The 23,282-nt window shown below is 66.7% G+C and overlaps 2 protein-coding genes across 6 annotated transcripts; both read right to left on the reverse strand.

Moving 5' to 3' along the window:
* TRABD (TraB domain containing) lies at window positions 1-10,262 on the reverse strand. 4 transcript variants are annotated; one of them, XM_045555369.1, is made up of 10 exons: window positions 10,180-10,262; window positions 4,368-4,443; window positions 3,996-4,074; window positions 3,216-3,382; window positions 2,880-3,020; window positions 2,140-2,250; window positions 1,917-2,056; window positions 1,521-1,693; window positions 1,335-1,446; window positions 1-1,173 (listed from the first exon to the last, which is right to left on the reverse strand). In XM_045555369.1, exons 2-10 carry the CDS (start codon window positions 4,395-4,397, stop codon window positions 996-998), a joined length of 1,131 nt encoding a protein of 376 aa, XP_045411325.1. In that variant the 5' UTR covers window positions 4,398-4,443; window positions 10,180-10,262; the 3' UTR covers window positions 1-995. The 4 variants fall into 4 exon arrangements, with proteins under 4 accessions (XP_045411325.1, XP_045411324.1, XP_045411323.1 ...); XM_045555368.1 differs by lacking the exon at window positions 10,180-10,262 and having other exon boundaries at window positions 1-1,146; window positions 4,368-7,057; XM_045555367.1 differs by lacking the exon at window positions 10,180-10,262 and having other exon boundaries at window positions 4,368-7,056.
* Window positions 10,263-16,001: 5,739 nt separating this feature from the next.
* Window positions 16,002-19,242, reverse strand: PANX2 (pannexin 2). Of its 2 annotated transcripts, XM_045555372.1 has the most exons (3): window positions 19,203-19,242; window positions 16,798-18,252; window positions 16,002-16,362 (listed from the first exon to the last, which is right to left on the reverse strand). In XM_045555372.1, the coding sequence occupies exons 2-3, from the start codon at window positions 18,074-18,076 to the stop codon at window positions 16,019-16,021; spliced, it is 1,623 nt and encodes a 540-aa protein (XP_045411328.1). In that variant the 5' UTR covers window positions 18,077-18,252; window positions 19,203-19,242; the 3' UTR covers window positions 16,002-16,018. The 2 variants fall into 2 exon arrangements, with proteins under 2 accessions (XP_045411328.1, XP_045411327.1); XM_045555371.1 differs by lacking the exon at window positions 19,203-19,242 and having other exon boundaries at window positions 16,798-18,257.
* Window positions 19,243-23,282: the final 4,040 nt, after the last annotated feature.

A 23,282-nucleotide genomic window follows, 5' to 3' on the forward strand; every position in this document is an offset into this window, starting at 1 on the left:
TTCCAAAATTAGAATTTATTTCAGTTTCTAAGGAATGAATCCACAAGTGTGGCTGCCCTGCGCCCCACCGGGCTCACAGCTGTGGGTTTCACCTGATCGGAGTCAACAGAGGTGACCAGGGATCGCCCGGGCCAGGCGGGGGCTGCACAGCTGGCGAGTCCTGCAGAGACGCCGGGAGGGCCGGACCCACAGGGGAACGCCGCCCGGCAGGCAGCCCCCACCGCCCGAGGCTGTGGCCCCCCAAAGCCGTCTGTCCAGTGAGGGCCAGGCGGCCCCTCTGCACCCGCATTGGAGGCAGAGGAAGCAGGTGCCAGCCGGGACCCCAGGGCTGACCTTCTCAGGACAGGGACCCCAAAAAAGAGAATTCCTTTTTGTCCCAATCAGATTTAAGGCTTGTATTTCCTGACATTTGCTTCAGTTTGTTTTTTCTTTGAAGTTAAAATTACCTGAGTAAAGATTTTCAGACATTTTAAAAAGCCAAGAACACAGCAGCTCTGCGGGCCGAGCCCAGGGTGCAGCCAGTGCTCCCGCGGCCACCCAGCCCTTCCCAAACCGCCTGGCCCCGGAACCCACCGTGAGACACGCCTGGGCCAGGGCACAAGGCACAGTGAGGTAGGGGACAGCGGCTGGCTGGCTACACCCGCCACCAGGGCTGCCAGAGGGGTGCTGTGCGCCTCAGCCCTCCCCAGCCCTGCCACCCCGGGGGCTGGGCCATCCGGCCCTGACCAGCGTGTGGCCCCTGTGGCAGGAGTGGGGGAGGTGAGGAGGGGGCTGCTGGGAAGCCTCGGCTCAGACAGTTCAACAATCCTTTATTTGGGTGGTGTGGGCCAGGGGATGCAGGCGCGGCTCGGCCTGGACCCCCACGGGGGTTGGCAGGGCCCTCAGGTGGGCTTAGTGCTCAGGGTGCGTCCGCGGGCGCTACCGGCTCCGCAGGAGCCCTCGGCGGCCACTGGAACAGCTCCCACCCGGCTGCGGTGGCTCCCCGGCGGTGCTTCCTACCGGTGCGGTGGGGCCGCGGCCGCCCTCTGCAGGCAGCACTGCGCGGCCGGCAGCGACAGGACCAGGCTCACAGTGCGGCGGCCCATCCAGTACAGGCCGTAGCCCAGCAGGCCGAAGAAGGCGGCCTTCACAGCCAGCCGGGACACTCTGCCGGAGACGGACGGCGGGGGGACGCTGGGGGAGGGAGGGCAGGGCTGGGCCTGGCTGGGCGTGGGCCCCCCAAGCCTCAGCCCCCACTCGCGGGGTCACCGCCAAGCGTGGGTGATGCTCCCGGGGTGCAGCCCCCACCTGGGGGCTCACAGGGCGGGGCCCAGAGCGGGGAGGCGGGCGCTCACGTCATGATCTCCTGGATGTTGAGGTCGGTGCTCCAGTTCTTCTCGATGCCGGGCACGTGGCCCATGCCCACGACGCCCACGACCACGGCGGGGACGCACTTCCTGGGCTCAGCTGTGGTGGAGCAAGTCAGCGCAGGCTCAGGAGCGTCCCTGGGAGCCCCGGGCCCGTGAGGACGGTCCGCTCACCGTCAGAGGAGCGCGGCAGCTCCAGGCGCTGGGCGGCCTGGCGCAGCATGTAGGTCAGGTAGACGTCCCGCTCGGAGACGATGGTGCGGTGCAGGTCGGGGAACTCGCCGATCATCTCGGCCATCATCTGCTCCAGCAGGTCCTTCTGCTTGCAGCGCTCCACGTCGTCCTTGCTGGGGCAGAGGGGGCGGCTGCCAGGCCCGAGGGGCAGGGCGGGGGCGGGGGGCTGGTGCTGCTGACCCAGGGCAGGGACTGCGGCGCCACTGGTGTGGGATTTTCCACAGAAGGAGGGGCGGGGGCCCGTTCGAGGAGGCTCGGCCGGCTGGAAGTGGGGCAGGTGCGGCCTCCCCTGCAGGTGGCCCCCACGCCACGGCCACGGTGCCCAGGCTGCCCTACCTGATCGGGTCTGAGAGGAAACACAGGCCCCAGGCCAGCTTGACCTTCTGCCAGAAGGAGAGTGCGGCGATGGCTCTCTTGAAGGTGACGGGGATGGGCCGGTCGCCCAGGTGGAACTTGCAGAAAGGCACCCTGCTGGCCTGGGGCAGAGGCTGGGCGTTGGGGAGCGGCAGGGGCCCGGGCAGCTGCCCCCCGGGCCCACCAGGCTGCACCCTGCACCCACCTCCTTGAAGGCCTCCCTGAACTCGCCGCCGGGGGCCATGCCCAGCTGCTCGGTGATGTGCGCCGACACCTTCAGCAGCAGCATCTGCATCAGGCCCGACATGAGCCCATTCTGCAGGGAGAGGGCCGAGCTGGGGCACAAGGACAGCGCGGTGGCCGCCCGGCAGGCCCAGGTGTGGGCTCTGCACAGGGCTTGCTCGGGTCCCGCCACGCACAAGGCATGGGCCACCCTGGCCTCAACAGTCACTTTTCAAAGGCAGCTGCTCTCAGGAAAAGCCCTTTGCAAAACAGGCAAGGGTGGAGAGGCCGAGATCACACTGTCACAGACGCTCCAGCCTGAGGACCCGACACTTGGAGCAGCCCTGCCCCTCCCCATACCCGCCCGCGGAGGCCAACAGACAGTGCACACGCCAGGCACGGACGCCAGGCACGCCCGTGTCACACGGAGCACAGCGGGAGGCTGGCGGCCCCAGGTCTTGCCAGGCTGGTGGGGTCAGCACAGGAGGAGAGGCCCCCCAGGAGGGCGAAGCCCTGGGGACGGGCCCAGCTCTCCCCCCGGGCCAGGGTGGAGGAGCCTCAACCAGGCAGAGCTCCAGGGAGCGCTGGGCCACCCTGGGCCCGAGACAGGGACCTGGGCTCCAGGCACACAGGTGCACAGCAGGGGCCACGGCGCCCGTGCACCTGCCTCAGGGCCCGCCCACCTGCCTCACGGCCCGCCCACCTGCCTCACGGCCTGCGCACCTGCCTCACGGCCTGCTGCAGCTTCTCCAGGCTGATCTCCTTGGCCTCGCGCAGCAGCGTGCTCTCGTCCATCTTCAGCATGGACACGCGGTACTGGCACAGCTCCACCACCACCACGTCGGGCTGCACCTCCCGGATGGTCTGCAACAGCCATGGCCACACCTCGCACGGCTGCGGCCTGCCCGCCCCGTGTCCTCAGAGCCGCCCCGCCGCAGGGTGGCCAGCGCTGGCGCCACTCGGAGGCCCCATGGGCTCCAGACGCAGGAGCCCACCGCCAGCCCCCGCCCTCGGACAGTGGGAGGGTGCAAGGACAGACCGGTGGGCCGTCGCACTCACCTTCACCACATCCCTCTTGCTGTCGTCACTGAAGTGGGCCGTGCCCACCACATACACCCTGCTGCCGTCTTCGGCCACCAGCTGCGTCACGGTGCGTGGCAGGTTGGGCCGCTCACGCCGCCGCTTCAGCTTCATTTCCAGGAGCAGGTTGAAGGCGTCCACATCGGCTGCAGTGACAGCAAAGGCCATCGAGACTCTGAGGACAGCGGGTGGCACCGGCAGCCTGGGCTCTGCAGAACCTTCTGGGTTCCCAGGACTGCACCGGTGTGGGGTGGGAGCCAAGTCTCGAGGTGAAACCCAAAACTCACGGGGCCCACACTCCCCAAGTGTCAGGGTCCCCAAGCCTGGCCAGCCTAGGTGACAGTGTGTGCTGACTGCCTCCGAACCTGGCCCTCAGAAGCCCCTTGTCCTACCCCATGAGGACAGGGTGCCATGGGCAGCACCAATGAGGGGGGACAGTGGGGACCAGGTACCCCTGAGGGCACGGGTCTATCTCGGCTCAGCTGGGGGAGAAGCTCTGAGCAGGCACAAGTTGGGGCCCACCTTCAGGAGAAGGGGCTCCTGCTCCGCTCACCACACTGTACCCAAGACCTGCTCTGATGTCCACGCTGCCTGCGGCCTGGCACCCCCACCCGGGCTCCGCTGCCCCCAGCACGGCTCTTACCCTCACAGCACCCACCCGGGTCTCGGCCAGGCCCCACCCACCTCAGGCCGCTGCCCGCGCCCCCCTACCCCGACGGCCCAGCTCTGGGAAGTGCCGAGACCCGAGAGGACACGTACACAGGCTGTGGGGTTCTCCAGAGAGTGCCCTGGGCACGGGCCCCGAGCCCTCTGCCGTCACCACAGGCTCCACGTCAGCCTGCAGAGGGAGGGAGAGTTCACGTCAGGTGTCCACGGCCCCGCACTGCCCGAGTCCGAGTGGCCTTGTGGGTCACATACTCCCAGGATCCCACTCCCCTGGCCCCCGTCACCACCATCACCTGGCAAGGCTGCCCGCCCAAATGCTTCCTGACTCCAGAAAGCCAAGTGAGGTTCTTCTTTGCAGAGAACAGCCAAAGTGGCCCCAGGAAGCCCCCCTCTGTGTAGCAGTAGTGCGGACCCCACCCGGCCCTGGCACTGGGGTTGTTTGGGGAGAAGCCCCCAGCCCCTCACCTCCTGCGGTGGCTGCTCCTCCCCCTCCATGGCTGGGTGGCGAGTCAGGAGGCTCGCCTGCACGGAAGGCGGAAGCCTGAAGAGACAGGAGAGGTGGCCTCTCACCTGGAGCCCCGGCCTGGCACGGGGCCGCCTCTGGCCGACCACAGGCTGGCGGGGCCCAGGGTCCTTTCGGGCAGGGCCCAGGCGGAGAGCAGCTGGCAGCCGCAGTGCGCTGGGGCACTCGCCAGGAGCAACACGCAGAGAAGGGCACGCAGGGTGCCTTGCTGTGGCACGGGGGCCAGAGCAGGCCAGGGGGGCCCCAGTCGTCACCCAGCACTGTGGGCAAACAGAGAAAGCAGCGAATCGTGCACCAAGCTGCGCAGAGCTCCTGAGAGAGGACATTTCAGGGCAGAGTAACGTGGCTGCTGTCAGGGGCACGGACCCCAGGGCCTTTGCACTAAACCCACTTCAAAGAAACCCCCAACCCCTTTAGTCATCCCACTGCGGGTGACAACGTTAGTGCAGCTGTCAGCACAGACGACAGAGTCGGGGAAAGCAAGCTGGCTACCGTCACGCGGAGCTGAGACGTTCCCCAGTTTAAGAGAAAAGAGACAGAAACACAACACGGAAGCAGCCGCGTGGGAGGCCCCGACGAGGCCGCCGGCCACACTCAGGTCTTCACTGTCGCCCGCAGGAAGAAACCTGGAGACGGGAGGGGGTGGGGCACAGGAGCCGGAGGAAGGAGACACACCGTGGAACAGGGACACACACAGCATCGGTGAGACCCCCGGGGTGGGCGAGGCTGGGGTAGGGACCAGTGGTCACATGAGCACTGGCCACGTGCCCTGCCCTCCACGGGGCTCCTCGTGGACCTGCTCAGCCACGGAGCCAAAGAGGCGCGATGTGTTCACAAAGTCACCAGACTCTGTACGGCTCCTGGTGGACAGGTATGTCACCACCTCCCGGGGTTGTTAAAACATTCAAACCAAAACCTGGAGCCTCACACAGAGTCACAGCAGCCGATGGGCGCGCTGACCACATGACAGGGACAGCCAGCACGTGCCCAGCGTGGAAAGGCTGCAGGTCACACGTGGCTGTCTCACAGACGCTGCGAGGGAAACAGGCCTCGGGCAGGCGGCAGGGGCCGCAGCTGGACCCCGACCTGAGAAAGTCGCCTGGAAACAATGAGCCCGTTGGCCTGACAACTGCCTGGGTGGATGGTGCAGCGCTAAGCAACTAGGCCAGCTTGGCTTCTGTTGTTTTAACGTGTCTACACCCCTCAGAGACACGTGTTTACGGGACAAACAATCCGGCGTCTGGGACGTGCCTCGGAGGAGCCGCCGCGGGGAGGCTGCAGGTGGACGAGCTCTGGCCGAAGCCCAGACACCGCACAACTGCCCAGGCCACTTTGGTTTCACTGCTGCTGCACGATTCTCAAAACTTTCGTAATAACAAGAAAAGACGAATAATGAAACAAATGTGATGCTATCTCAAGCGCCCGTCCCCTCGGTACCCTGCAGCCATGGAGTTGCGGCAAGCACAGACCTGTCCCCAGCCCCTGACAGTCCAAGTCACTGCACCGCTGAGCTCCGGTTTCCTCAGCTGCAAAAAGAAGGAGCTCCCAGCAAGGTCTCTGGGTGGGTGGTCAGGGGCTGGACAGGCAGGGACACCTCTGGGCAGGGGAAGGGGTCTCTCTTGGTGCAACCTAAGTCCTGATCTGGTGTCCAGGGACACCCAGATGTGCCCTGGAGCCAAGAAGGGGGCAGCCCCTCCTGAGGACGGCCGGGCCTCCTAGGAGAGGGACTGGCTCGGGGCAGGGAGGCAACAGGGCTACCAGGCTGGCTCTGAACCTGCCCTCGCCCACCTGGAGCCTCTGCAGAGGGGAGGGGGCCCCGCCCTGGCTCTCAGCCCAGCTCATCCCCTGAACAGAGTGCTACACTCCTCCCAGCGGGGCTTGAGCCTCGGCCCCCACCCCGCCCGGGCACCACCAAGGTCGGCATGTCCAGGAAGTGGCATTGCTGGCACCACTCAGAGCAGCCAGGGCTCTGCCAAAGCCTGAGGGCATCACCCAGGGGCTTCCTCCTTCCCCTCTTCACAGGTCAAGGCCCTTCACTGATGCCAAGCACCAGCGGAAACACAAACAGGAAGCTGTGCTTGGGGGCAGCACTGCAGCCAGAGCCGGGCAAGCAGCCTGCCAGGGCGGGAGACACGCTGGTCCAGCTGAACACACGGCAGCCCAAGCACGAGGGAAAGACTTTAAAACATCCCGTGTAGTCTGTGGGGTTTGTGAGGGCCAGAGAAGGAACGAAGCACCCACGTCGGCCGCAGCCCTTCCCCCACGGGCGCCGCAGCCACAGGTCTGTGGTCAGCCTCAGCCCTCCCGCCAGCCCCGCCCCTGGAGGCTTGCCCGGGCCGTGCCTATGACAGGGCAGGTCCCCGTGCCCACAGCAGGAACTCGTCCCACCCCGGCCACGCCGTGGGGTGCACAGGTCTCACAGCAGCTTGTGTGGCCAGGACAGGCCTTGAGCTGCGTGATGAGCCCCTTGACCCCGTTAGCACCAGCCCTGCCCAGGAGGGGTCAGGCAGAAGGGCCACTGAGGCTCCTCCGGCACCAGGAGTCCATGATCCTGAGCACGTCTCCTCGGATGCTGTCACGTCCTTGCACCTTCCAATACCCTGGTGTCCCTCCCTCGCTGCCTTAGCTCTAGGATGTGACTTTGGCAGGATACTACCCGCCCCGCCCGCAGCCGTCATGTGTTCTCAGATAATTACGACTGGGCCCAACGCCCCCCCACCCCCCCACCCCCGCTTGGAAGGGAGCGAGGGACTGCGCACCCCCAAGCCCCCAGACTGCTGGCCCAGCCTCCACCTCCCTGCTCCTGCTCTGCGTCCTTCCTGGTTTCCTCCCACACGACCTCTGGACAGCTGTCTCCACGGAGCATCGCCCGAGGGTCCAGCCACCACCTGCCTCCCTGTCCTTTTCAGAGGAGCACAAGCCCACTGGCAGAGACCAGCTGAGCCCTGCTGCCACCCTCCGGGGATGAACGCCCGAACGCCGCTCCTTGCTAAATCCCCACCAGCCGGCACAGCTCCAGGAGTTGGCACATGGCTCTGGTCCTGTCACCTGGCCGCACTGTGAGGCCAACTCGCGGGGAACTGTGGAGCCCAGCGAGAAGCCGGAGGACGCTTCCGCACGTCAGCCATGCTTCACTCTCCCAGACCCCAGAGTGTCCGGGGGCCAGGACTGGGTAGGTGCTGACGGCCACCCTGGAGACCTCCTGGGCAAGGCTGCCCAGCAGACAGGCCGGCTGCCAGCAGCTGTGCTGCGGGGAGTGGCGGCAGGGTCGGTCAGACCCCAGAACCCCACTTAACACTGGGCCATCTTGGGCAGGGCGCTTCGAACTGCTAAGCCTCAGTTTAAGGCAGGACTAGTGGCACCTGCCTCCAGGGCCAGCAGACTCACCTGTCCACACAGCAGGCTCTCTCGGTCAAAAACACATGCCACATTCAAATGCTACTTCAGCCGTGACCCCAGACCTCTCTGAGCTTCTCTGCTGGGGTATCGCCTGTCCCCAGAGTGAAGGACAGGAAAAGAACTAGCAGCCTGGTTTCAGGAGACCTGACACTGTCTCTGAAAATACTTGTTCTCCAAGTTCCTCATCCAAGAAAAGGGACAACACCGTCATCTGGCTTTGGGAACTATAATCCCCTCCATGGATGAAAGAATCCCCCGCAAGCTTCCAGGAGAACAAACCTCAAACGTCTGAGAATTCCCATCAGCCCCCGAGAGCACACACCCCGTCTCGTGCACGAGAGAAGGTGCCAGGATTAAAGGGCAAGAAAAGCCCCCCTCACGTCAGAGATCCACAGGTGGGGGGGCGTGCAGCCCTGGGACACAAAAACCAGAGTGACAGCTGCTCAGCGTGGAATAAGGTTATTAACTTCGGGAAAGTTTTGGGGGCATCTGTCACAGCACATCAGACGTCACTGTGAGTGGCAGGGTGTGGGCGTCACAGAGACCTCAGCCACACCTTCCACCTGCCCAGCTCTGGCAGCTGTTCCCTCTCCTGAGTCCTATTGCTATGGATCGAATTGTGCCCTCCCAAAAGTCACAGGTGGAAGTCCTAACCCTCCAATGTGACAACAGCAGGAGGTGGGGCCTCTGAGATGATTAAGTTCAGATGAGGTCGTGACAAGGATCTCGTGCTAGGGTCAGTCCCCTTATAAGAGACAGCAGGCCAGGTGCTGTGGCTCAGGCCTGTAATCCTAACACTCTGGGAGGCTGAAGCAGGAGGATCCCTTAGGGCCGGGAGTTGGAGGCTGCAGTGAGCTATGACGATGTGACGACACTGCACTCTAGCCTGGGCGACAGAGCGAGAGCTGTTACTCCCCCGCACCCCTAGGTGAGGCGACAGCAACAATGGCTGCCCATGAGCCAGGAAGAGGGCCCTCGTCAGCAACCAAGTCAAACGGCACCTTGACCCTGGACGTCCAGCTTCCAGAACTGTGAGACAGTAACTGTCTGCTAAGTGTCTACGGTGTTTCGTTATAGCAGCCCGAGCTGATACTCATGCTGTCCCCTCCCTCTACTAAAAACTGCCTCCCAGATCCCAGCCTGGCTGAGCGCTGGCCAAAAGCTGACCGGCACCAAACAGAGTTCCTAGAAAAACCCTGTCTCTCAACCAACCCACTGGCCCCGCTCAGAAAGCCAAGGGTCTCCACGTGGACAGACCCGGGGGCCACAGAAAGGAACGACAGGCTGGGAGGCAGCAGGGTGTGGCCCGAAGCCCCAGTCTGCCCCGCACTCCGTTTCTGAAGCCTCGGCACCTGTGACCTGGGGACCCCTCCTGGGTCTGCAGGACCTGCTTATGCGAGTGTGGCAGAGTTGGGAGCGGGGAGAGGGTCACACACACCTGGGCTGGAGGTCTGAAAAGCTCCCTGGCCAGCACACCTGGCCATCCGCCTGACACCTGGTCATTGCCCAATGCCAGAGCCCCCTCACGACCACCACTGTGGGGTGCTGTGTGCCCCTCTCCTGGCAGTTCTGTCCAGCAGCCTCCAACACCAGTGTCACGGCCACCCTGCAAGGCTGACCAGCAGCCCAGGGTCAGCCTCCCTGCCAGTCACACCGCAGGGGGACAGAGACCCAGGGAGGGCAGTGAGCCTGGTAGCCTGGACATCCTCTTCTTCAGTCAGGGGACCCTGACAGGCGGGAGGCAGCCACCTGGAAAATCCAGAGGGAACTGAGCGCTTCTGAGAGTTCCTAGTTGTTTCTGGGACATCAACGCCGAGGCAGCTTGGACTCCACACTCCTTGTAGGAGTTCTGACGGACACACACCAGCTTTATCACACCCCAGCTGCAGAAACCTTTTAAGGCGGAGGCACCCAGACCTTGCGTCTACTCTGTCCATATGGCAACCTCGCTTTGCGCAACTTGAAGGGCAAAGGCGCCTACAGACAAGCAGCCCCGAGGGCTTGGTGGGGACCGGAGGGGCAGCGGGGTCCGGGGCCTCTGCTCGCCCCGCACCCCTCTCCCGCCCCCACCCCGGAAGACGCGTGGGCAGCAGAGCGGGGCCAGGTCGGGCCAGGGCGGCCCTCCCTCCGCCCCGCGTCCTGCCGCCGCCTCCTGGGGCCGGAGCGACCCGGGCTCCGCGCCGCCCCGCGCCCCGCCGGCCCCGCTCTCCCCGCGCCGGACCCCGGCCCGCCCCCTCCCCCACTCGGCCCGGCCCGGGCCGTCCTCACGCGCGCGCCGTTCAGGCCGCGAGGCCGCCGCGCGGCGAGTCCCTCGGGTCGGGCCGCCCCGTCCCAGGCCCAGGCCACGCGGCGTACCGGGGCGACGCTGCGGCGCTCCTCAGCCGGCCTCCATGCGGCTCGCCGCCCCCACCGGACGGGGCGGGCCGGGGCCGCGGGGCGGGGCGGCCGGACGGGCCGGACGGGCCGAGGGCGCCGGGCGGCCGCGGGGCATGCCGGGAAGGGCAGCCTCCGCCCGGCCCGCGTTGCGCCCGGCCCGCCGCCGCCGCCGCCGCCTGCACTTCCCAGGGGGCCGCGCGCGCGCTGCCGCCCGGCCCGGGCGGCCCCGGGTCCTAAGGCGCGCCGGCCGGCCGGGTCCGGGATTCGAGTCCCGCCGCCGCGCGGCACCGGGGCCTCGCGACGCTTTCCGCGGGTGTCGCCGCAGCCTCCCGTCTGTTAAGTGGGGGTAATGTTCGCGGAGCGTCCGCAGGATGGTTTTGCGTCAAGTGACGTGGAACCACAAGTGTTCCGTCGGCCGTCAGCCCCGCACCGCAGGGACGGCGGGTCGTGGGCCGCGCGGGGCTCGCGGGCTCAGGGACGGCGCCAACGCGGCCTCGACCCGGCCCGTCCGGGCCGCACGCCCCAGCTGGGACCAGGCCTGCCCGCGGGCGGGGGTCCCCGGAGGTCAGGCCCCGTGGCCTGGGGCCCACCTGGCCGAGCCCGGGGCCCAACACCGAGGGCCGTTGCGGCGGGGCGGGCGGCTCGGGGCTCCCGGGCCTGCGCGCTTGGCGTCCCCACGCCACTGCCAGCCGGGGTACCGAGCGCCGCGGTCCCCCGGGGGCCCAGCTAGCTGCGACCACCCACATGGCTGACCCTCATGCTCCTGGGGCGTGGGGACGGGGACGGCGGGGCGGGGCTGAGGCTAACCCTGCCCCGAGCGCGTCCCGGACCCCCGACCCTGCCCCCCCACCCGGAGCGTGTCCTGTCCCCACCTGGTCCCCCAGCCCCCGGGGGCGCAGCTCGCCCACTGGCCTTAAGCTCCGGGTGGGCCGGGGCTGTGCGCACTGCTGGGTGGTCCATGCGGACGACTGGGGCAGTTTGAGCCAGTTGCCAAGGACCCATACCTGGGGTTGGCAGGCTGCATGGCTGCATCGCCCCATCGCTGGGGCCACCCACAGCTGTGTCCTGGACAGCGCTGGCTTCTTGGTGGCCCTCAGGCCAGTCTCTGCCCTGTCCTCCTGCCCAGGTGCTGGAGTTGGGGGAAGGAGCCAGGTGCCCAGGTGCCCACTGGAAGAGGGAGGGGGGCCCTCTCGACTTGAAGGCCTTAGGACCAGCCACTCGCTGGAGCCAGATGGGCCCCAAAAATGCCTGCCCAGAGCAGGGGTCCCTGCTGGCAGTGGAGGGAGTGCCCACTAGGCCTGGGGGGAGTGGCGCCCCGCCCCAGGCCGGTTCTTGGCGGCTTCCTTTCGGTTCCAGGAGGGCTGGCCAGAGCCCTGGGCTTCTGAGGAGCTGCTCCTGGCGCTGGTGGTCACAGGTTCCCACATCCTGAGTCTGCAAGTGGCCCCCTAAGGTGTGGTGGCTGTGAGACTTTGTCCCTGTTCCCTCCTTGCGCCAGGCTGGGCTGGCTGCCCCTGGGGCTCTGTGGGAGGCGCATCTGCCAGGCTGTCCCCCCCAACTCGGCTTCCTGGGCCCTGCCCTGGCCTGGCCTCAGAGTGGCCTCTGTCCTCCTTGCGGAAGGACGCCTGCTCCCGCCTCTCCCTGTCAGTCCTATGGTCGCTGCCTTTGTGCCAGCACTTCGTGGTCGTTTCTGTCTTCCCGACCATCTCGGCCACATTCGCCCAGGAGGGCAGGGGCGGCAGCTGGTCTAGAGCAGACCACTGGCTCCACCTCACTCATTTACCGAGGGCCACTCTGGCCATGTTCCCAGGGTCTGCTGTGAGTCTGGCTGAAATCCCCAGCAAGGGGCCGGTGTGGTGGGAAGAGGCCTGGCCTGGGGTCTGGGTTCTCCCAGAGCCCCTCGTCCTTTATGAGAGGGATGGTGGTGCCCACCTGCCCTGACTCCTCTGCCCAGGGCTGGAAGGAGACAGAGGGAGGGCGGCATCGCATACGAACAATGCCCCGGGACTGCCAGAACTGCCCTACTGCACTCGGCAGGGCAAGGTGGCCACCTGCTGGGAGAGGAAGACACCCGAGACCCCGGCCCTGGCAGGCCACGGACAGTGGAGAAAATGGAACTGCTCTCCGATCCCTGCAGGGCTGCACAGGCTGCGAGGGGCGGGAACCAGCAGACGGCAGGGCTTGAGTCCCGCCTCAGTGCTCAGCCACGCTGGCAGGGAAACTGAGGCAGGTCCCTGTGCTTGGGAGAACAACATGCCAGGGAGAGTTTGACTTTCCAAAGATCTGTTCCAAGCAAGCTTCTGTTGGGGCAGGTTCGGCTCCTTGCACAGCAGGGTGGTGGACAGGGTGCCTCAGGGATGGCCAGGTGGCCGTGGAGGAAGTGCCCCCCGACCCCGGGGCCTGGCCATGCTGGAGACCCCTTGGTTCATGGAGCAGCCAGAGGAGGGGCTGCTTGAGTGAGGAGTGGGAGAGGGGTGGCCAGAGCAGCAGTGACCAGGGGCCTGTGCCGTGCCACAGGGTGGCCCCGAGGCCCTGGGAACAGTGAAGCACTTGGTTTGAGGCCATTTGTGCTGCAGAGGGGCCTCCTCTGTCCCTGCCAGCCTCGTGCGGTGGCCGCTGAGGAAAGGCTGGGCCTGACATGGAGCAGGATGAATCATCCGGAACCGGACAGATGCCACAGAAGCAGGTGCCTGGGGCAGAGGCCAGAGGAGGGGGCCCCAGGAGGGCGAGGGGTGTGGGGCTCGTTCACCCCTTACCCCACCCCAAGGGGCCAGCACCGCCCTCTCAGGCTCCTCCTTCCAGGAACTCGCATGGCTCACGGGGACACAGCTCTGGGGCTGTGGGGTAAGATGGCAGAGTTCACCTGGGAGAGCCAGGAAGTGCGTCCCCAGCGCCTGCAGCAAGACGTTTGCTTCTGCAGGACGCCGACTCGGGCCACCTCCTCCCCAGCAAAGGCCCTGTGCAGAGTCTGTGCCACACGGCCAGGGTGGGGTTCACTTGTGGCACCAACCTCTCCCCAGACAAGACTTGGCCTGAGACGTCCTGTCTGGCCGTGGCCCGGAGAAGGGGTGGGTAGGGTGGCCACTGCCCTTGGCCTTGGTCCCACCAGACGCCCAGTGGCCCTGTCTGCCCCTGCTCCGCTCAAGCTCAGTGGCCAGCGAGCGTCCTCAGCCCCTGCCTGGATGCTCCGTGGCTGCAACACCTGCCTTCACCAGCAGGGAAGCAGGGCCTGGCAGGCAGGTACAGGGGCTGGACTTGCCACACTGCCAGACCAGTGGGCACCGGGGGACTCAGGGGTTGCCTGCAGGACGAGTTGGGGGCCACCCCTGGGCAGGGGTGATGGGTACAGGCAGGCGGGGGTGGCACATAAGTCCAGGCAAATACTGTCACCCGAGGCCAGTGTCACACAGGTTCTCTTGGGTCAATTCAGCGGCCGTCACTGCCTCTCCTTCCTGGTGGAGCCAGTTTTCAGGTTGGGACCCAAAGGGAGGGGTACTGCCACAGGCTCACTCCACTGCGGGACAAGGCTGGCCTGGGCACGTGGGAAGGCCTCTTATTTTCTGCACTTCGATGCTCTAACCTCTGATGCTTTGGCCCTTCAAGCCACCCAGTCCAGAGCCCCCGCCTGCTCCCTGGGCTTCACACTCCGGAGCCAGGGGCCAGGCAGCCAGGGACAGCCCCTGCCCACACCCGCTGAGGTCATTCACACCAGCCCCTCCTGCGGCCGCTGGCCCTGCCTGGCCCGCTCCTTCCCGGAAACCACAGCACGGGCTTTGCCCCATCTCCCCTCGCCCCCTCCACCTGCGACAGGCCCTGCGAAGCATGGGCTGCCCCTTCTCTGGGGATCTGAGTGACTGTCTTTTCCATGGCAGTTGTCTCTTGATCGGTTGACCTCACCATACCCCAATGGTAATAAAACCTCCACTTTAGGGCTGGGCATGGTGGCTCACCCCTGTAATCCCAGCACTTTGGGAGGCCCAGGTGAGTAGGAGAACAGCCTGGGCAACATAGCAAGACCCAATCTCTACAAAACAGAAAAATGAGCCAGGTGTGGTGGTGCGTGGTGGTGCCTATAGTCGCGGCTCCTCGGGAGGCTGAGGCAGGAGGATCATTTGAGCCCAGGAGTCCGAGGCTGCAGTGAGCTGATTGTGCCACTGCACTCCAGCCTGGGAGACAGAGCGAGACTCTGTCTCAAAAAAAGATCAGTAGAACATAAATAAAGCCTCCTTTTCAAAACAGGGATGCAACCTCCGGGCTGCGTCCACGTGCCTCACGCCTGGGCTCAGCTGTGGTGGCCGCACCCGGCCATCGCAGTGAGGACGGTCACTTCATCCTGCGCTGGGAGCGCTGGGGGAGCCCTGCCCTGCACACGCCCCAGGGCTGCCCCAGGGCAGAGCGTCCGGGAGGCCCCGGCCGGCACAGGTGGGCCTGCTCTGACTGCCGCCTTCGTGCCCCACGACCACCCCCAGCCTCCGTTCAGACCCTCGGGTCCCTGCTGCGGCCTGCAGGGCACGTGGCTCAGTGGACCCCCAGGGAGCAGCTCTGTCTCACCCACCTCTAGGCCTGGCGCTGAGCCCCCTGCACCCCGGCCTCGAGGGCACCGGCTCTGGGAAGCCTTCCCGGATCCTCAGCTCTCCGTGCCCCTGGTCTACCTCACACTCCCCCGCCCTCAGGGGCAGAACGACCAATGGGACGGCTTACGGGGGTCGTGCACTTGTCCCCGAGCCTGTGAGCCCAGGGGTTTAGCACCTGAATCCCCTCCACGCCCTGCTCCACAAGGGGCAGCTGCGTGCCCTGCCTCACCGTGGCTGCAGGGGGCCCAGGGTGACCTGCAGGGGCAGAGGGTGCCTCCCATGCCCCTCCTCACCCTCTGCGTGTAGGCAGCCCCCCTCTCCCTGGCACCCCCACGACGCCGGCAAGTCAGGGGACAGGCCTGCAGCCTGGCAGGAGGTGGAGCACAGGGGTTATCAGAATAGTATTTATTGATATGCTCAGTGCTACTGTGTTGACTGTCACGTGGCCTCCGTGGCTGAGGTAATGGGTGGGACCCGCAGGGCGCCGGCCTGGCTCCACGGGAAGTGGCGTGGGCCTCGGCCAGCAGCCGGGGGCCGGGGTGGGGGACGTGGTTATTGCACTGGACTCACTCCCTCGCTCGCACGTGGCCCACGCCTGCTCACACTCGCGCGGGCACCCTCGCACACGCACACGGGCTCAGACGTGCCCGTGCACATGCTGGCAGCCACACCTGCTCACACACACGGAACCCTCCCACGCACACCGCACGCTCACCACGCGCACACACACCAGGCCATCCCAGTCTCCTGACGATCAGCGTCGTTAGTTACAGTAATCACAGTAAAATGAACCCATGTCAGGCGACAAGGAGAAAGTGCACGTCTCGCTCTGACCCGAGGGGGGACCGCGGCCCCGGCCATGGAGGGCATCGCCCCCCGCAGGGGTGAGCCCCTGAGCATGTGGGCCCCGGGCCCGGCTGGTGCCGCCACCCCCACCTTCCTCTCGGCTCACCCCGGGAGTGGCCGGGCCGGGAGAGCTGGGCCATCCCGCACAGCCTGGGCCCCGACAAAAATCACCTAAAAAAATAAACTCTTTGTCTTGCAGCCCCTGACCCACTGCTGAGCACCGGGTGCAGGGGTGGGAGGGCGGCTTCCCCCGCTGCCACCTGCCCCTGCCCCAGCCAGCGCTGCGGCGGCCTCGGCTCCCTGTCGAGCCCCAGGCATGCGGACAGAGGCTGGGGGCTGGGGCGGCACCGAGTCCACGCGGGGCGGGGGCCACACGCTCGTGCAGGGGGCCTTGGGCACCCTCAAAACTCCACGGTACTCACGACTGTCCTCGGCTCGTCGAAGGTGGCTATGAGGATCTGCTGAGGGGCGGGGATGGCGATGAGGTCACCCACGTCCTGGGGCACCCGGGGACCCCCTTCCTCCTCCTCCCGGGCCTCATACAGCGTGTTGATGTGCAGCAGAGGGTGAGTGGCGTTTCGGCTCAGGATGGTGAGGGGCTCGGCCTTGCCCAGGCCTGCTGGTGACAGAGGGGCTGCCGTGGGGACCACAGGGGGCGAGCAGACGTGGAACGGCCCCCCAGAGGGAAGCCCGGCCCGCGTGGGCTCTGCGGGGAACGAGATTTCCGTCTCAGGTAGCGGAGCTTCTGCAAACAGCCAAGAACACACGCAGGTCACACAGCGGCCCTCCCAGCGCCCACCCAGGGCCGGCTGGAGCAGGGGCCGGGCGGGGGCTGTGCCATGACACCCCTGCACGTGGCCGTCTGCCCGAGCCGACCCCAGGCTGTCCCAAGTCTGTGCCCGTTTGCGGAGCTTCCTCGGGGGGCTTTGCCTGCCTGGGGGCTTCCCTCAACCATGGGAGCCAAGGCAAGTCGAGGGCCCGTCCTGCCTTCGTCCTCACTCGCTGCTCCTCAGGCTCAGGGTCCCCCTGGCCTGGACTCACCTCCGCGTTGTCCCACCTGCCTGCCCTGCTTGGTCTGAGCCAGTTCCATCCTTAGCCTCTTTGGCGAGGTCGGGTTTGCAGGTGCCCTCCCTTCCCGGGCGCCCTGGCCCCCCCGCCCCCCGCCCCGCCCGGCGCCTACCTTTGGTGGGAGCTGTGGCCAGGCCCAGCCCGCACTCCTCTGCCTGGGACAGGAAGCCCCCTTCCTGGCTCCGCGAGGTGGGCAGGGCGGCGGGCACTGCCTCGGGCTTGGCCTTCTTGGTGCCCAGGATGTAGGGGTGCACGTCCAGGGAGAAGTGGCGGGCGTGCTTCTTGTCGGGGGCCGGGGCGGGTGCGGGGCCCGCGTCCCCCGCCCCAGCCTTGTAGTGGTGGGCGGCGCGCGCTCCGGCGTCCAGCAGCGGGGCGATCAGCGTGTCCGTGGCTGTCTTCCTGCGCACGGGCTTGGGCTTCTCGGCCTTGCTGTTCTCCACGCGCATGATGCCCAGCGGCTCCTTGAAGGGCTGGGGCAGCGGGTTGCTGGTCGGGATCCACTTCATCTTCTTGCGCGGCCGCTTCACCACGGGCGGCTCGGTGGCGCCGTCGGGCTCGGCCGGGTTGGCGCTGGGGTCCACGGTCTGGATGCCGGAGTCGCGCACGGTGGGCGTGGCGTCGTGGTTGGACTGGGCCAGCGCCGCCAGCAGCTGCCGCACCACGTTGTCGTACATGAGGTCGCTCTCGTTGGTGATGAAGTCCAGCCGGTTGAGCGACTTGATGTGGTCGCGGTTCTCGTTGCAGAACATGGCCAGGATGTTGATGTCGCAGAACTGTGAGCGTCGCCACTGCTTGCGCGTCTTGATGCCCACCTTGTGCAGCTTGTCGAAGATGAAGTTGCTCTTGCGGAAGATGAAGAGGTGGATGAGGTTGACGAGGATGATGAGGTTCATGAAGCAGAGCAGCACGATGTCCACGCCCGCAATGATGCGCTGCAGCTGCACCGACGGCAGCTTGCAGCTGACCCGCACCGCCGGCCCCCCGCCCGCCGGCCCGTCGGGGGACGCACCCAGCGCGCACGTGAACTCGTTCTGCTTCTGCGTGGCATAGTAGGTGCACAGGTAGGAGATGGGCACCACGCTGAGCAGCAGGATGAGCAGGTGCCGCGCCAAGTACAGCTTGGCCAGGAAGTTGCTGCGGCCGCGGCGCTCCAGGTACTTCTCGAACAGGTTCTGCTCGGGGCTCTTCTCTTTCTCCGCGTTCTCGATGATCTCGCGCCTCTCGCGCTCCGTGATGCCGGGCCCCTTGGACTGGATCTGCTTCTCGATCTTGGGGGCCCGGCCCTCGGCCGCGCGGTGGTAGCAGTTGTCGATCTCCTGCAGCAGGAAGTTGAGCTCGGAGGTGAGGCGCGTGGAGGCCAGGAACTCCCAGCCCAGCGCGGGCACGTACATGATGGCGGCAAAGGCCAGCAGTGCGTAGGGCAGGAACTTGTGCTCGAACAGCGACGGCCACAGGCTGGCGTCCACGCCGGGCAGCGCGTCCCGCAGCTCCGTCCAGCAGTAGCCGCGGGCGTACAGCGCCTGGTCGCGGGTGAAGTTGTGCGGGGTGTAACAGTAAATGGGTTCCTCTGGGGGCAGAGAGGAGACAGGGCTGGGGCGGAGGGAGCGGCGGCCTGGTCACTTCCTCCCACACGCTGCAGCCCCCACCTCTCCCGGCCAGCCCCCTCCGCGTCCTGCCCGCTGTGGTGTGAGGGTCTCACCCCGCAAAAGCGGCAGCTTCAGCACAAACCTCTCGCCTCCAGTCCCTCCCCAGATGTGCACGGGGGAAACCACGGCCCAGACCGGCCGGGCCACTTGGCCAGGCCCCGGCCGCCACCTCACGCTGCCCGAGACTCCCCTGGCTGGACGGTCCTAGCTGCCCAGGGGCGGGTGTGGCAGCTCAGCTCCCGAGGAAACCCCAAGGGCGTCTGCACACGAGGGCGTTTCCCTAAGATCCAGTGTCCCGGGAAAGGCCAGCTGGGGGCCCTGGATGCTGGTGGTCACAGCCGGAAGAGTCACCAGCCTGCCTGTGGCACTGGCCTGAGCTGGCACCAAGGGGCCCTCCCGAACTGCAGGAGAAGTTGCTCCTGAGCTTCGCAGTTTCCTCACACGACTTTCGCGCCTGCAGACATGGCACCGACCAGTGGCCAGGGGTTGGGGACACTTGGCCACCCGCAGCCCAGTGCCAGGCCCGCCGCCCTTTGAACGCCTCTCCAGAGAAGCACTCGGAGGGCCCAGGGCCTGAGGCCTGGCTGAGCCCCCCACGCCCACCTCCCGGCACAGGCGCCCACAGCAGGGGTCCGGCCTCAGCCAGGGGAGGGGCCCGGGGCGGGGGCGGGGTCAGGCCAGCGTGAGCTCTGCCTAGACAGGCTGGGGCTGGGCAGCGAGCTGGGACGAAGCTGCCACGTCCCCCTGAGACAGCAGACGGGCTGGAGAGCTGGGCCCACGCCCACGTCCTCAGCGAGCAGGGCTCAGAGGAGAAAATCGGAAAAGGCAAAGGAGTCAACTCTCTCGGTTGAGAAAACGGCATTTTATTTACCTAGTTTTTGTCCTTACAGCCAATCCAGGGGCCAGAGAAGGGGAAAGAGAGCAGGGACAGGGTTGTCTCCTGCCCTGAGCCCGGCCCATCCCTGCAGCGCCCCTGGGCCTGGCGTGGGTGGGGGAAGCCCCACTGGGACTCGGGGCTCCTCGGGCCTGCTGCCATCTCTTGTCTGCCCAGCGGCAGCAGCAAGGGAAGGCAAGCCCTGGCTGGCCACTCTGACCCTCAGTTGCCTCATCTGTTCCGTCAAGGATGGTCAGTGACACGGCTCTGCAGAGGAACTGCAGGGGAGGCCCAGCCCCGGGGAGCCCTGGGGGAGCACCCAGCAAGGCCACCTCCTTTCGGGATCCGCCCAAACCTGCAGGGGCACACGGTGCTCCACAGCAGGCACCCAAGGCCACGCAAGGTCGGCCCCTGGCACAGAGGGTGCTGGCCTGCCTGGGTGGGACTGAGCCCCAGGGGACCCAGGGGATGGATCGCTGTCTGTGGGCCCGTCCCAGATGCTGCGGCTCCAGGGGGCCCTGCCCAGGCCCTGCTCTGGGACCTCCCAGGGACAGCAGGGCCCTGCCCAGGCCAGCACTGTGGGAGGCACGAGGGCCTGGCCCACCCCGACACGCAGACGGAGCCGCTCCCGAGGGCCCCTTTCTCGGGAGGGCAGTGCTGCGTAGACCCAGAGAGAGGGGACATGCTGGCTTCCCGGCCAGGGAGCCCGCTTGGCAGCCAGGTGCCCACACGACCCCTGACAATGCCACTGGCGTCTGGGCTCACTCCACATGGCCCCAGGCCTAGGCGGAAGCCCTGCCCTGGCTCGGGGTCCCCCCAAGCCCTGCCCTGGCTCAGCGTCCCGCCAGCCCCCGCCAGCCCCACCAGCCGTAAGCACATCTCGCCTGTCCCTGTGGTGCAGCCTGCACGGCCCCGCGGCTCCCTCCACCTGGGCGGTGGGGACACCCCAGGACCCCCTGGCTCCGCAGAGGCTGCTCCCTCCTGCTGGCCGGACCCCATCCCGGTCACCCCCAGACCACTGCAGCCTCCTCCCAGCCCCTCACCAGGGAGGCCCTGCCCCTCCCAGACTCCCACGGCCAGTGGGATGATGACCCTAAAATGTCCACGTCAGCCAGGGGACCCGCAGCTGTGCCACCCTGCAGATGGGATCCGGGACACGGATCTTGCTGGGGGGAGGTGGTCCTGGACTGTCCGATGGGACAACAGGGCCCCAGGGTCCCTGTGAGGGGGAGGTGAGAGGGTGGCTGCTCTCCAGGAGCCTCCAGCAAGGACACGGCCTGAGCAACCCGACGTCAGCCCCGTGGACGCGTTCAGACTCCTGCCCTGCGGAACTGTAGTGTTTTCTGTCGGCCGCAGGGAGCTAACACGGGGGCGGCTGGCCACTTACTAGCAGTCTGCCTCCTCTGCGGGCTGCGGGGCGAGACCCCTCCCCAGCCTGGCACCTTCCCCAGTGGCATGAACAAGCGTCCTCCCAGCGCTGGGGGCCCGGAGGGGGTGAGACCCCACCTAGGGGGGAGACGGTCGACCCTCGGAGGCTACGGAAGCGGGTAGGTGGAGGGCCCAGGCTTCCTGGGGGGCTGCCCAGCTCTCCCTGGGCTGGGGGTGGGGTCCCCACTCCTCACGGGCACACTCTGGAGACCCTGGGACTCGGCCCGGCCTGCGATGGTACCACATCCCGAGAGCGGCCGGCCACGCGGCTCCTCGGCCCGGCCCAGACCTGCCCTCCCGGGACCCTGAGACCCCAGGGAGGACCCAGCTAGCTCGGCTGCGCCCACGCTCCTCGAAGCTCCCATTTTGAAACAAAGGTTAGCGGGCCCAGCTGGGAGAACACAGGCGGGGGGGGGGGACACCCCCTCTACTGTGGGTGGGGACACTGGCCGATTCTATGCGGAAACACCCGGAGTCATTTGGTCTGGGACCCAATCATCCGGCTACTCTAGGAAAAGCAACTGTTGGTCCCCCTCAAGGTCTGAGGAACCTGGTGACATACTCTCCTGTGCCCCGTGACTGGGCTCTGCAGGCCTGGGTGGGCCCCCACAGCTGGTGGGCTCTCTGGCAGGGGGACCATTTCACAGCAGCCCTGCCCCCACTGCCAGCTGGTCCCCAGGAGGGGCACGGCATCTTCCAGAGTCCACCCTCCTGCCGCCAGCTCCGTGCTCTGCTGGACAGGGGCCACAGGGCCGTGAGGGAGGCTCTTCCTAAAACAGTAGGGCCCTGCTGAGAGCGGGAGCCAGGCCCTGGCACCTGGGTGGGCCCAAGGCCCTGCCCTCTCCTCATCATAACCCTGTGCATGGGTGACGGCATGTGGCTGCCCTCATGTCCCCATGAGCAGACTGGGGCACACAGCAAGGACTCGGGTACTGGGTGGCCCAGGACATCTGTCCCCCTGTGCCTGCACCCGGGACCTACCCAGGCTGGACAGCTCAGCCAGGCGGGGGGAGCAGGGCTCAGCCCAGTGGCCCTGCACCTGGCCCCCCGGGCTCAGACCCGCGCAGACATGGGGCCCCCCAGGGCACACGCCCCTCAGAGCCCGGCGCTAGTCCTTGGCTGTGCTCTTGTCCGGGTGGGATGGGGCAGAGGCGCCCCTCCTGGAAGATCAGAGCCTCTGACCACACTCCTCCCACACCCCACCTTAACGCAGAGCCCCCACAAGCCAGCTGGGGCCCTGGAGTGCACTCTGTGGCCACAGTTGGCTCCCACACCCCGATTTTCCTCGTGTCTGGGGGGACCTCACCCAGGAATTGGCCCATGAACCAGGGACCCAGGATGCGTCTGGGTTCTGAGGGAGGCACCAGGGGTAGCTCCCATGAGACGGCAGCACCCCAGGTGGACGGGGCCCAGGGAGCCACCGTCCTGTCCCAGGCGCTGACAGAAGCGAGAGAAAAACAGGGATGGCAGATGGGATGTGGCACTGCACGGGGACCACCCATCGACAGAGGAGGAGCAGGGCCTCCACCACCCCGGCTTTTCCTGTGACTTGAGACAAGATTTCCTGGGTCAAACCTCAGCCCCCCCTGACCAGGGTCCATAGCACGGTTTCCGATCCCGGGGAGCGGGCAGCAGGCACCGACACCCACGTGCCACTGCTCAGAAGCAGGGGAGGAGGGAAGGGCCCAAGACCTGCTGGACACACGTGTGTCCACGTGCAAATGCAGGTGGCCATGAAGGGGCAGGCCGGCAGAGGCCGAGGACACAGTCAGGACCAGGGGTGAAGGACGCGCTTGGGGAGAGGGGAGCAGCCTAGTCAGCTGGACGCAGGGGTGCGATGCAGCTCGAGTGGTGAGCTGGACCCAGCAGAGAGCCAGAGCATGGGGGCCCCTGCGGGGGTTCCCGGGGGGCTGGGTCCACGTGTGCACCCACACCCAAGCCCGCCCTAGTGTGCCCGTCTGCCGTGGGTTGGCCCGTGTCCCTGAAGAACATAAGCCAAGTCCTAACCCCACGCCCGTGAACCTGACCTTATTTAGAAAGTCTTTGCAGACGTCACCAAGTTGCAGCGAGATCATACCGCGTGGGGGGCCCCGTCCCTTGACTCCTCTCCTCACAAGAAAAGGGAAATGTGGACAGAGACGCGGAGAAGGTGCCCGTGTGAAGACAGACACAGAGACTGGGCCCGGAGGCCACGAGCCTCACACAGTGGAGTGTCCTGATCCCGGTGTCTGAGGGCCTGGGCACCGGCGTCCAAGGCTCGAGGCCAGCAGAAGCCTCCTCCGCCCCCACGTCAACCCCAGCAACGTCCACCCTCAGGTCTGGCGTCTCCAGGCACGGGGGTCCCCTAAAAGGTACAGTGTCTGCAGAGGTTCGTGAAGAACCGACACCAAGACAGCGTCTGCCGATGTTGCTCAGAGGACCCCGCTGCGGCCACAAGTGCGGCCCACGGTGCCCGGGCCCTCGGCCCAGACCCCACCTCAGTCTCCACCCAGCCCCTCCTGGCGAGGGCAAGGCGCAGGCCTTGGGAGGCCCTCCAGGAGCCCCCACAGCGCCAGGCCTCACAGGACCGCGTCCTGGTCCTGCCCACCGGGCCTCAGCACCTCCTGATGTCCCTTGCGTCCCTCCCTCCCTGCCAATGCCGGGGTCTGG

Source organism: Lemur catta, chromosome 6 (assembly GCF_020740605.2).
Source record: "Lemur catta isolate mLemCat1 chromosome 6, mLemCat1.pri, whole genome shotgun sequence".
Lineage (NCBI taxonomy): Eukaryota > Metazoa > Chordata > Mammalia > Primates > Lemuridae > Lemur > Lemur catta.

Coding starts and splice junctions, on each gene's coding strand:
- TRABD (XM_045555367.1), bottom strand. CDS start 4,751: ATGTCCTCTCTCAGGAGCTCTGCGCAGCTTGGTGCACGATTCGCTGCT. Junction 3,383..3,995: donor TGGAGAACCCCACAGCCTGT/GTACGTGTCCTC, acceptor CTGTCACTGCAG/CCGATGTGGACGCCTTCAAC. Junction 1,174..1,334: donor AACATCCAGGAGATCATGAC/GTGAGCGCCCGC, acceptor TCCCTCCCCCAG/CGTCCCCCCGCCGTCCGTCT.
- PANX2 (XM_045555372.1), bottom strand. CDS start 18,076: ATGTACGTGCCCGCGCTGGGCTGGGAGTTCCTGGCCTCCACGCGCCTC. Junction 16,363..16,797: donor GGCCACAGCTCCCACCAAAG/GTAGGCGCCGGG, acceptor GGCTGTTTGCAG/AAGCTCCGCTACCTGAGACG.